The following is a 12,518-nucleotide window of genomic DNA, read 5'->3' as shown; positions in this document are numbered from 1 at the left end:
CAGCTACTCAGGAGGCTGAGGCAGGAGAATTGCCTGAACCCAGGAGGTGGAGGTTGCAGTGAGCCGAGATCGCGCCATTGCACTCCAGCCTGGGTAACAAGAGCGAAACTCCGTTTAAAAATAAATAAATAAAAAGTTTCAAGTTATTAGAAATCACTTTGTAAAAATAATTTTTTTAAAATTGTCTTTAGGATGTTTATAATTTCAATAAGATGATGAAGATAAAGAACAATATGGGTTTGGTTTTCTTATTTCCCCTTTATATGATTTGGCCTTTTGATCATGGAAGCTGGGTCTTTTTTCATGCTGGAACTGGGGAACAGAGTAGCTTAGGTGCTAACATCAAACAAAACAGAAGTGGAGAGTATTATTAAAGAACACTGAAAACAGCCTCCTATGGAACAGGATGGAGGGACAAAGGGGAAGCCCAGGTCTCTGTGAGGTCACTCTGGTCTACAGATCCTTTCTTTTGTAGGTTTTGGTGCCTGGGACCATATCTGCAACATGAGATACAGAGCTTTTCGGCGAATGCAGGTGCCCCTTTATCTTTTTCAATTTCGTTAAGATGTCTTGGTCAGTCTTGTGTTAAGATATCTGAGTGCACATTCTCCCAAGTGTTCTGTGAATGTAGGAGGAATCAGACAAGGTTCACATTCAGTCCGAGGAAGTGGGGAGAAGCATTCCCAGAAGAATTTTTGTATTATTTTATATTTTTCTGCCAGGGAGGCTGACAAATTGTGGTTTTTTGCTCGGTCACTTGGGAAGGCAATATTGTTTCTGACTGGAGTGATGTTTCCTTCTTGGTCTTAATGCAAACTCTCATTTTGTTTCCAGGTGTGGGATGCCTGCTCAGAGGCCCTGATAATGTTTGATAAGGATAATTTAGATGACATGGGCTATATCGTGGAGAATGATGTCATCATGCATGCTCTCACTAAGCAGCTGGAGGCTGTGTCTGGTGAGGCCCCCATCTTCCATCTTGCATTCATTGGGAAGTGAACTGCTTAGGACTTACTGGAAGAAAGGATCTCTTTTACAGATATTCAGTGTCCACCATAGAGAAATCCTCTGATGATTATTTCATGGTTGTTCTTTTTTTCCCCCTCGAGATGGAGTTTTGCTCTTGTTGCCCAGGCTGGAGTGCAGTGGCGCAATCAAGCGATTTTTTGTGTTAACCTCCCAAGTAGCTGGGATTACAGGCACCCACCGCCACGCCTGGCTAATTTTTGTATTTCTAGTAGAGACGGGGTTTCACCATGTTGGCCAGGCTGGTCTTGAACACCTGATCTCAAGTGATCTGCCCACCTCGGCCTCTCAAAGTGTTGGAATTACAGGTGTGAGCCACCGCACCCAGCCAGGATTGTTTTTTTTTTTAAAAAAAAACAGTTTTATTCAGTTATGCATGCCATAAAATTCACCCATTTTAAGTGTACAAATCAGTAACTTTTAGTGTATTTATAGAGTTCCACAACCATCACCTCAAAAAGAAACCCATTTATTCATTCTCCATTCCCACCCCTAGCCCCTGGCAACTACTAATCTGTTTTCTGTCTTTCTAGATTTTCTTATTCAGGACAATTCATATGATGGAGTCATATAACATGTATTCATCTGTGTCTGACTCCTCATTGAGCATAGTATTTTTGAGATTCATCCATGTAGCTTGTATCAGCTTGATTCCTTTTTGTTGTTGAATAGCGTTCTATTTTGTGGATATGCCAAATTTTGCTTACCCACTTACTATCGTCAGTGATAGACGTTTGGGCTGTTTCCACTTGGCAGTTGTAAATAATGCTGTGAATATTTGTGTACAAGTTTTTGTGTGGACATGTTTTCATTTCTCCTGGCTGGATACTTAGAAGTGGAATTGCTGGGTCATATAATAATTCTATGTTTAGCATTTTCAGAAGCTGCCAAACTTTTTTTCTAAAGAGGCTGTACAATTTCACTTTCCAACCAGTATATAAGGGTTCCAGTTTCTCCACATCCTCACCAACACTTGTTTTCCTTTTTTAGAAAAAAAATTGTAGCTGGCTGGGCGCAGTGGCTCACATCTGTAATCCCAACACTTTGGGAGCTGAGGCGGGTGGATCACCTGAGGTCAGGAGTTTGAGACCAGCCTGACCAACATAGAGAAACCCTATCTCTTCTGAAAATACAAAATTAGCTGGGCATAGTGGCGCATGCCTGTAATCCCAGCTAGTCGCGAGGCCGAAGCAGAATTGCTTGAACCCAGGAGGCAGAGGTTGCAGTGAGCCGACATAGCGCCATTGCACTCCAGCCTGGGTAACAAGAGCGAAACTCCATCTCAAAAAAAAAAGAAAAAAAATATTGTAGCCATCCTAGTGAGAGTGAAGTGATATCTCATGGTAGTTGTTGAATTTCCTTAATGACAAATGATGCTGAGTATCTTTTCATGTCCTTACTGGCCATTTGTGCACCCACTTTGGAGAAATGTCTGTTCAAAATCTTTGCCTGTTTTTAAATTGGATTATTTGTTGTTGACTTACAGTTCTTTACATATTCTGAATATAAATTTATCAGTTATGTGATTTGCAAATATCTTGGTGTTCTAGAGAGAGAAAAATTGGAAGCAACTTAAATGCTTTTTGATTTTGGATAGTAGTTCATGTAATGAACCGTGATGCAGCTTTTAAAGATAATTTGGATCTAAAATTTAATAACTTAGAAATTTATTCTGTAATATATTGGGTCATATGATCACACTTGCGTGTGTGTGCATGTACATGCATAGGAAAGCCATACACCAAAGCTGTAACTGCAGTTGTCTCTGACTAGTTTAAGGTCATTCCACCCCGCCCCCCTTAACCTTTGTCTTCCAAACTTTTACAGCTAGCTCACTATTATTATTTAAATTGCTTTGTTGAGGGGATGACTGACTGACATAGAAAAAGCTGTAAATGATGTATAGTCTGATGTTTTTGGAGAGTGTTTTGTTCTGTTTTGAGACAAGGTCTTGCTTTGTCCTCCCTGGCTGGGGTGCAGTGGCTCAAGCAATCCTCTCTCCTCAGCCTCCTGACGAACTGGCACTACAGGTACATGCCATCACGCCTGGCTGATTTTTTGTAGAGATGTTTCACCATGTTGCCCAGGCTGGTCTTGAACTCCTGGGCTCAAGTGATCCTTCTGCTTCAGCCTGCCTAATTGCTGGGATTACAAGAGTTAGCTACCCGTGCCTGGGTGCATACAGCATATTGATCTATATATGGTCATGTCCTTACTGGCCATTTGTGTATCCACTTTGGAGAAATGTCTGTTGAAAATCTTTTGCCTGTTTTTAAATTGGATTATTTCTCTTTTTGAGTTGTAGGAGTTCTTTATATACTCTTATATATATTCTAAATCCTCTGGTTTTAGATCTAAGCTATAGTTTAATTTTAGGCAAACCTTTTGGTCATAAGGACCAGTACCCATTCAAGCCAGCTCAAGTTGAGATGGTCTTGTCATAAAGAGGCTGTACAGTTTCACTTTCCCACCAGTATATAAGGATTCCAATTTCTCCACAACCTTGCCAACACTTATTTTCCTTTTTTTAAAAAAAAATTGGCTGGGTGCAGTGGCTTACGCCTGTAATCCCAGCACTTTGGGAGGCCAGGGCGGGCGGATCATGAGGTCAGGAGATCAAGACCTTTCTGGCCAACAGTGGTGAAACCCTGTCTCTACTAAAAATACAAAAATTAGCTGGGTATGGTGGTGCGTGCCTGTAGTCCCAGCTACTGGTGAGGCTGAGGCAGGAGAATTGCTTGAACCCGGAGGTGGAGGTTGCAGTAAGCCAAGATCGCGCCACTGCACTCCAGCCTGGTGCCAGAGCAAGACTCTGTCTCAAAAAAAAAAGAAAAAAAAAATTGTAGCCATCCTAGTGAGACTGAAGTGGTATCTCACAGTAGTTACAGTAGGCCTGGGGCCACAGAGCATATTGTTTTTATGACCAGAAAAATAAAATGATTTCCAGCTGGAAGAAAATCTTGTATAGGATTTGTTTCAGCCTACGGTGTTCCCAGCCTGTCTACTGTGAAAGCACACATGGGCTCATTTAGGTGTAGGGTAAAAATGGAGGTGCAGAAGCATGTGGACCGTAAGAAAGACTGCCTCTGACAGAGTTCATTGAGAACTTAAATGCCTTTTTTTTATTTTTTGACATTGAGCCATCTCTGTGGCTTGTCATTTATTATTATTATTAGCTCACAGACCACAGCATTAATTACTTTTGTTTTTTTTTTAATCTTAACTATCAAGACACTGCTGTCCTGGGACCTTGCTTTAGGTTTAGTCATAGCTTTTTCCTCAGCCTATGTAGCCCACCTTTCTAATTTTTTTTTTCTCTCTTTTGACCTCCCCAGACCGAGTGACGGTTCTCTACAGGAGCAAAGCCATTCGCTATACCTGGCCTTGTCCATTTCCTATGGCAGACTGCAGCCCTTGGGTTCATATTACCCTAGGTGATGGCAGCACCTTCCAGACCAAATTGTTGGTAGTTGATTCTTATTTTGCTAGGGGTCTTGTATATCTACATCTTATCCTAGATTCTAGGGCCTCTGGTTTTAGATCTAAGTTATAGTTTAATTTTAGGCAAAGCTTTTGGTTATAAAGACAGTACCCATTCAAGCCAACTCAGGTTGAGATGCTCTCGTCGTAAATCCTACGCAGGAAGCGATCTCATGGGCTGTCTTAGGTGGTGAAGTAACAGACAGCTGGGCCTTCCAGGGAAGGCACCAGAGTTTTGTGAATGGCAGCTGTTCTTTCCCTCTGAGGAGTCTGTGGTCATTGATCTCCTGCCTCTCATTTTTCTCCTTTCTGCTCACAACCTTCCGTTTTTACTTGGCAGCCATTCCTAACCCTACATCAGAACTATTCAGCTCTACTGCGTGCCCCATACTGAAACTTTCCTCATTGCTGTAGTTCAAATATCAGGAGAGCCTGGCTGAGTTAACCCCATAGCTGGTACCTTTTGAGTCATGTCCAGCTTTGGCTCTGTTGGCCAAGGCTGAGGTGGCAAAATGCAGGGGCTCCGCCTCTAGGGGCTGTGAGTGAAGCAGGCCTGATGGAAGTATCCTGCCACAGAGTGGCCTCACCAACAGTCAGAGCTAGAGGAAACTTTAGGGGGCAGAGAAAAACTTCTGAAGCAGTTTATGAAAAGGCTATAAGATTTAGCAGGTTTGTGTGTCCATGCAGATAGGTGCAGATGGTCACAACTCAGGAGTACGACAGGCTGCTGGAATCCAGAATGTGAGCTGGAACTATGACCAGTCTGCTGTTGTGGCTACTCTGCATTTATCAGAGGTAAGATCCTGAGCTGCCATCTGGGGACTCTTCATAGGCACTAGGTACTTCACAGAAAAACTCTTCTCCTCTCTGTTGCAGGCCACAGAAAACAACGTAGCCTGGCAGAGATTTCTTCCTTCTGGGCCCATTGCTCTGCTCCCGGTAAGAATCCTTCTGGCCAGTCCGCCCACATGCATGCAGCCTTTCCTCTTCACTTTCTCTCAGCCTTTTTCTGGTTTCAAGGTAATATTCCCAGGCTAGTTTTATGTTTCCTTCTTGTCTTTTTATGCTTGAGAGCTCCCAAGTGCAGAAGAGTCTTAGCCCTTGGTATTGGTGTTCTTTTGACACAGCTCTCAGACACCTTGAGTTCCTTGGTTTGGTCCACATCCCATGAACATGCAGCAGAGCTAGTTAGCATGGATGAGGAACAATTTGTGGATGCCGTTAACTCCGCCTTTGTGAGTATCAACTTATCCAGCTGATGTGTTGCAGGGGAAGATACAGAAAGGTGGGGTTTTTTTGGGACAGTCTTGCCAGGCTGGAGTGCAGTGGCTTGATCTTGGCCCACTACAACCTCCATCTCCAAGGGTCAAGTGATTCTCCTGCCTCAGCAGGAGACTACAGGGACTACAGGCATATGCCACCTCGCCCATCTAATTTTTGTATTTTTAGTACAGACGGGATTTCACCGTGTTGGCCAGGCTGGTCTCAAACTCCTGACCTCAAGTGATCTGCCCACCTTGGCCTGCCAAAGTGCTAGGATTACAGGCATGAGCCACTGCGCCCAGCCAGAAAAGTAGTTTTGAGTCAGGAAAAAGGAGTAAGCATTCATCGGTCCCTTCATAATGATAATGGTTGGTTTGGATTATGTGAAGGAGGGCATACAGGGAAATGTAAAACAATAGAAATAACATAACCTTTTGAGGGTCTGGGGCTGCTGTTAGGCTGACTAAAACAGTTGCCTGGGTGGTGGTTAGCATTGACCTTTTTTTGAAGCTGCAACACTTTGATCATTTTGAACAGTTCTGCTAGGTTCCAGTTACCTGAACCTTTATTTTTTGAGATGGAGTTTCACTTTTGTTGCCTAGGCTGGAGTGCAGTGGCACAATCTCAGCGCACTGCAACTTCTACCTCCTGGGTTCAAGCGATTCTCCTGCCTCAGACTCCCCAGTAGCTAGGATTATCGGCATGTACCACCATGCCCAGCAAATTTTGTATTTTTAGTAGAGACGGGGTTTCTCCATGTTGGTCAGGCTGTCTCGAACTCCCAGCCTCAGGTGATCTGCCCACTTTGGCTTCCTAAAGTTCTGGGATTACAGGCGTGAGCCACTGCACCTGGCCTACCTAAACCTTTAAATCCTGATTCATTGGAAGTATTCCTAGGGAAAGGCTCAGCGAATTTCAGCATGGTGCTTAAAAAGTAAGCTTAGTAGACAGATCTGGGTTCAATACTGGTTCGACCTGCTAATTTCCTGAAAAATGGAAATAGTGTCACCAACTTCTCTACAATGTACTAAAGATATTCCATGTATTTTTTAAAAGTTTTCTCATTTTGAATAAAGACTTTCGAAATGAGAGAACTTTTTAAAAATACATGGAGTATCTTTAGTACATAGTAGGTGCTCAACAAATACTAATTATTCTGGAGTAGACACAGCCTTCAGATAATATGGGCACCAGTATTATTTTTGGAACCTAAATGACACTTAAGGCCTGCTACCTTCATAACAAAGAACCGAGACTCCACTGCTCTGTAGTAGCAAGAAGAATAAAAGGAACTGAACATACTTAAGTGATTCCAAGATAAATAGTGAACAGTATCCACCCTGAGTATCACTACTTAGAGGTCTAGGACCTCTGCAGTGCAGTCATTCACCATTAATTGTGCTTTCTATGTAGCAGGCTCTGGAGATACTGAGAATGGTCTCTGCTTTCAGGAAGTTCCTAGTCAAGTGAGGAAGACCATAAATGACAATGTCAGTAGTGATAGAAGTATGTATAGGATGCTGTGGAAGCATACAGGAGGAAACGGAAAAGTTGGAGGAGTTACAAAAAGAGGTGGCATCTTCTGGATGCTCTGAGATGTTATCCTAATGAAATACAGAGATGGGCATTCTAAGCAGAGGAGAGTCATGTAGGTAGAAGGATATTTTATGATGAGCTACACTGTGGCCGGTGCGTGGTTGAGGGTGGGGACTAGTGAAAGGTGAAGCTCAGAGGTAGGCAAGGACCAGCTCATGTGCAGTTTAGCTTGATCCTAAAACCTGTGGGGAGCGATGGGAAGTTGAGCTTTGCACTTGAGGGGCTTATCACTTGTGATCAAGATCAGTGTAGGCAAGTTAGGTAGCATTATCCTAAGCTTTGGTTACAAACAAGGTTTCTTTGTTGAATTTTTAATTCCCTGCTACTCAAATTTCATCTTGTCTTGTGGCTGATGCTGCTCAGTGGAGTGATGCTGACCACACGGACTTCATCGACACAGCTGGCGCTATGCTGCAATACGCTGTTGGCCTTCTGAAGCCCACTAAGGTCTCGGCTCGCCAGCTGCCCCCAAGCGTAGCAAGGGTGGATGCCAAAAGCCGAGTTCTGTTTCCTCTTGGGTTGGGACATGCTGCTGAGTACGTCAGGCCTCGGGTGGCACTCATTGGGTAAGATGATTAACAGAGCAGGGCCACTCACCTCTCACTTTGCTGCTAGAGATTTCACCTGAACTCTGCTTTATTCTTAGGGATGCAGCCCACAGAGTCCATCCGCTTGCAGGACAAGGTGTCAACATGGGCTTTGGGGATATCTCCAGCTTGGCCCATCACCTCAGTACAGCAGCCTTCAATGGGAAGGACTTAGGTAAGGATTCAGGTACTATGGAGAAGTATCCAGAGGTCATATAGTTAGGCAAGATCAGGGCCCCAAAATGGCCCACAGTAGCAAGAGGGAGTGGACATAAAATATATCTGACTTGCTAGAAGAGGAAAGGAAACATTAATAGATTAGAAATTTAACCTTTCCTCTGTCCTCCAGGCTCCATGAGCCACCTCACAGGTTATGAAACAGACAGACAGCGTCACAACACTGCTCTTCTGGCTGCTACAGACTTATTAAAAAGGCTCTATTCCACCAGTGCTGCCCCGCTTGTGTTGCTCAGGACGTGGGGCTTGCAGGCCACAAATGCAGCGTCTCCACTCAAGGTAAGAGGTTGCTCACAGAGGAATGACTTTGCAAACAGCTCTTAACTTCTTTGAATTAATTTTGTTGGCTGTACAATTACCTTTATGTATCTACCTTCCCAAGGGTTATAAGCAAAAAAGTACTTGCTAGGCTTTTAGGTGTTACGGCCTACATCTAAGCAATAACTTTACCTATAAGGACTTTATTAGGGGGTGTGGTGGCGCATGCCTGTAGTCCTAGCTATTGAGGAGACTGAGATGAGAGGATCACTTAAGTCCAGGTGTTTGAGACTGTAGCGAGTTATGATCACATCACTGTACTTTGGTCCTGCTCTGTCACCCAGCCTGTCACTTGAAAAAAATAATGAATAGGGTTTTCTAATGATGAAGATGTTTCAGTTCCTTTTGCTGCTTGGCTGGTTTCGTCCCTGAGAACTTCCATTTAAAGATATATTTTTTTTCTGCTGGGTGCAGTGGCTCACACCTGTAATCCCAGCACTTTAGGAACCTGGGGAGGGAGGACTGCTTGAGCCCAGGAGTTTGAGGCTGCAGTGAGCTATGATCACACCACTGCACTCCAGCCCAGTCAACACAGTGAGATCTTGTCTCCAAAATGTATATGTGTATATTCATATATATGTATATATTTTCTTAGCTGAAATAAAATGGACTCTTGGGAAGGATATCTACATGGTTTTTTGCTAAGTTTTTGCTTTAATCACCTTAGATACTTTAAAGTTATTTTCTTCACCTTACAATGTTAAGAGTTTCACTCACTCTTTTCTCCAGGAACAGATTATGGCCTTCGCAAGCAAATGAGTACTCCTCTTCTAAAGATTATGTTGATGAAAAAGAACATCCTGCCACAAGACCATCATACATATTTTCAAGATCTAATTTAATAAATTTACTTTACATTAGAATTCTTTTTCTTCTTTATTTAATGGGCCTGTGGCACCCAAATAATGACAGTTTGCTGTGAGGAGAGTATATTAGCCAGACCAAAGGTAAAAACTTCGAAGGAAGACTCTTACAATTTGGTTGAAAAGAGCTTTTTATTACTAAAACAACCCATCAGGTGCTGTCTCACTCATTTCTAATTGTTAACAATCATTTCTAAAGAGAATATATATATATATATATATATATATATATATTTATTTATTTAGTGCTGGTCATAGATTTATAGTTGTTTTTTGATAGAGGTAAGAATTAGAAATACTCAGTTGATACATTTTTGTTAGAACTGCTGTTTAAAAATTAACATCAGAATGCAAATTAAATATAAATTGCTTTAACCTTTGTTACAGGTACATTGGACTTGCTGAAAAGAAAACCAGATCTTATTAATGCTAGTTATTACTTTATCACAGCACCAGATTTCCATTTTATGGTTCCTCTCTGGGACACCATTGTCTGTTTAATAAAATAAATAATTCATTGCACAGATCCAAAAACCTCAGGAACCAGATCACAAAGGAAACTGATTAGCAGCAGAATTTGTTCTTGTTTGGTGGCAGACTGGTGGCCAGCTGGAGGGAGGGGAGTTTTACAGTGGGTTTTTGAAGAGGTCTCTTCACAAGACCAGAGATGCCTCTTTAAGAGATTTTTAGGTCGTGGATTTGCTTACTGTAAAGAACAGCTTGCCCAGAAGTCTGATTTGAAGATGAAATGAGGAGAAACAGTCTGCTTTTGAACCAAGTAAGGGATTCTTGGGAATAATTTTTAAAGCCATGAGAAATCTGGTCCTACAGGGGCACTTTTCAGGCAAATGCAGAAGATTTAAAAGATTCTACCACACAAAAGTGACAATGTCATAATCTTCCTGGAATCTCAGGAAAAAGACTTAAAGATGGCAGCTGCTGTGAAAAGCTACGTGACTGCTGGTGGAGGCTTTGGGGACAAGGTCATCTTTCACAAAAAATGGAAAGGTGGCCTAGGTGAGGAGGACACAGACTCTCCAGAAATATGCAAACAAAATTGGGCAAGATGAAGAATTTTAAGGCACACCTCCATTGACCCACAAGGATGTTCTTCATATTACAGTGTTGTTAAACACAACATCTGTCATGTGCCAGGCCATGTCCTAAGTATTTTAAATATATTAACACATTTGCAAAAAGGAAACTATTAGAATCTGTAGGACCCCTTAACAAAAAGCCCAAGGGATCTACTGCAGGCAGGATGGGCCTTACAGAAAAAAAATTTTTTTTTTTTTTTTTTAAATTCTCATTCCAAACTGTTTGTATGATGGACAAATTGGCTAATTCTCCAGAAGGTCTAATCAAAATTAACAAAATAGATACAGATAAGTTTCTGGAGTTAGAATATGCATCTACCCTAGAGTTCGAAGGTATACAGGATGATCAAAGGAGTCTGTTGGACAGTATGTATGCTTTACAAAATGGCCCCTGCTGTGATTAAAGACCAGAGATTTCTACATCTCTGCATTTGTCAAGCTGGAAGAGTCTTTAATGAACACAGATTACCTCTATTTAAAAAAAAAAAAAAAAAAGAGATGGGGTTTCACCATTTTGGCCAGGCTGGTCTTGAACTCCTGACCTCGTGATCCACCCATCTCGGCCTCCCAGAGTGCTAGGATTACAGGCATGAGCCACCGCACCAAGCCCACAGATTACCTCTTGTAAAACTACTGGTTTCTACTGGAGGAAACATGGATGACATTTAGTATTCTGTGACTGGTCTGGCACCCTACTTTTTTTTGACAAAGATGGAAAGCGGTCTAAAAGTCATGTCACTCATAAAAAACTTGGGAGGAGGCCGGGCGCAGTGGCTCAAGCCTGTAATCCCAGCACTTTGGGAGGCCGAGGCGGGTGGATCACGAGGTCAAGAGATCGAGACCATCCTGGTCAACATGGTGAAACCCTGTCTCTACCAAAAATACAAAAAATTAGCTGGGCATGGTGGTGCATGCCTGTAATCCCAGCTACTCAGGAGGCTGAGGCAGGAGAATTGCCTGAACCCAGGAGGCGGAGGTTGCGGTGAGCCGAGATCGCGCCATTGCACTCCAGCCTGGGTAACATGAGTGAAACTCCGTCTCAAAAAAAAAAAAAAACTTGGGAGGAGCTTTTTTCCAAAATACTGAAAGATTTTGGAAGGAGAGACTAGAGCCAGAACTAAGACCACATAGAAGATAGGTAGCTTTCAGCTCAAGATAAGCAATTTTTTAACATCAGTGTGGTCCCAAGTGGAATAAGCTGTTTGAACATGCCTCAGCCGAAGCTGAATGACAACCTGTTAGAAATTCTAGGGAATTCTGCATTGAATACAACATTGGCTTATTTCTTTGGGCTGTTTCCAACTCAAGATTCTGTTATTTCATTATAGGAATTTTTTGAGGAAGGCAGTTGGTATAAAGGTGACCTTAGTAATAAAAGTCAGTGTGAGAAGTCTGAAGATAATTCCACAAAGTAAAGACAACAAGAATTTCAGGGACAGGGATACAGAAATTTGCCTTGTTCCTTGCACATACCAGATGGTAACTATTGACTCAATGGAGTAATGTTAAAAAATAAGGCTCTCCATGGACTGTGTGAGGGCCAGGCATATTTAACATCCTTTGTGTGAGAGAGGATGGAAAGGGAGTCTACTGTGAAAGCCACAAGTTTGGGGAAATAAAAACACTCCTGGAAAGAAGCTAGAGGTTAAGAGCCAAGGCAAAGGGGCCAGACCACAGGGAGATCTTCTAGGTCCAAGAGCATTACAGGGCAGATGAGAAGGGATGATAATGTCAAAAGTGCAAGATAAGGCCGGGCATGGTGTCTCATGCCTATAATCCCAGTACTTTGGGAGGCTGAGGCAGGCAGATCACTTGAGGTCAGGAGTTCGAAACCAGCCTGCCCAACATGATGGAAACCCTGTCTCTACTAAAAATACAAAAACTAGCCAGGAATGGTGGTGGGCACCTGTAATCTCAGCTACTCAGGAGGTTGAGACATGAGAATCACTTGAACTCGGGAGGTGGAGGTTGCAGTGAGCCAAGATTGCACCACTGCACTCTAGCCTGGGTGACAGAGTGAGACTCCGTCTCAAAAAAAAAAAAAAAAAATG

General features: G+C 42.6%; 1 protein-coding gene across 4 annotated transcripts in view; it reads left to right on the top strand.

Moving 5' to 3' along the window:
• COQ6 (coenzyme Q6, monooxygenase) overlaps nt 1-9,518 on the top strand; it is a 14,666-nt gene extending 5,148 nt beyond the window's left edge. Inside the window, exons 3-13 of one of the 4 annotated variants that reach the window (XM_017528681.2) lie at nt 476-534; nt 835-958; nt 4,362-4,492; nt 5,194-5,301; nt 5,383-5,445; nt 5,634-5,741; nt 7,221-7,319; nt 7,729-7,931; nt 8,012-8,127; nt 8,302-8,468; nt 9,237-9,518. In XM_017528681.2, the coding sequence (XP_017384170.1) occupies nt 476-534; nt 835-958; nt 4,362-4,492; nt 5,194-5,301; nt 5,383-5,445; nt 5,634-5,741; nt 7,221-7,319; nt 7,729-7,931; nt 8,012-8,127; nt 8,302-8,468; nt 9,237-9,266 (1,208 nt within the window). In that variant the 3' untranslated portion in view covers nt 9,267-9,518. Of the gene's footprint in view, nt 1-475; nt 535-834; nt 959-4,361; nt 4,493-5,193; nt 5,302-5,382; nt 5,446-5,633; nt 5,742-7,220; nt 7,320-7,728; nt 7,932-8,011; nt 8,128-8,301; nt 8,469-8,921; nt 8,961-9,236 lie in introns of those variants that run through there. The other 3 variants (XM_017528682.2, XM_017528683.2, XM_017528684.2) reach the window with 3 other exon arrangements.
• The last annotated feature ends 3,000 nt before the right edge of the window (nt 9,519-12,518 follow it).

This window comes from Cebus imitator, unplaced genomic scaffold, assembly GCF_001604975.1.
Source record: "Cebus imitator isolate Cc_AM_T3 unplaced genomic scaffold, Cebus_imitator-1.0 Scaffold54, whole genome shotgun sequence".
NCBI lineage: Eukaryota > Metazoa > Chordata > Mammalia > Primates > Cebidae > Cebus > Cebus imitator.
Note: the sequence above shows the minus strand (reverse complement) of the source record. Positions and strands in the feature narration are given on the sequence as shown.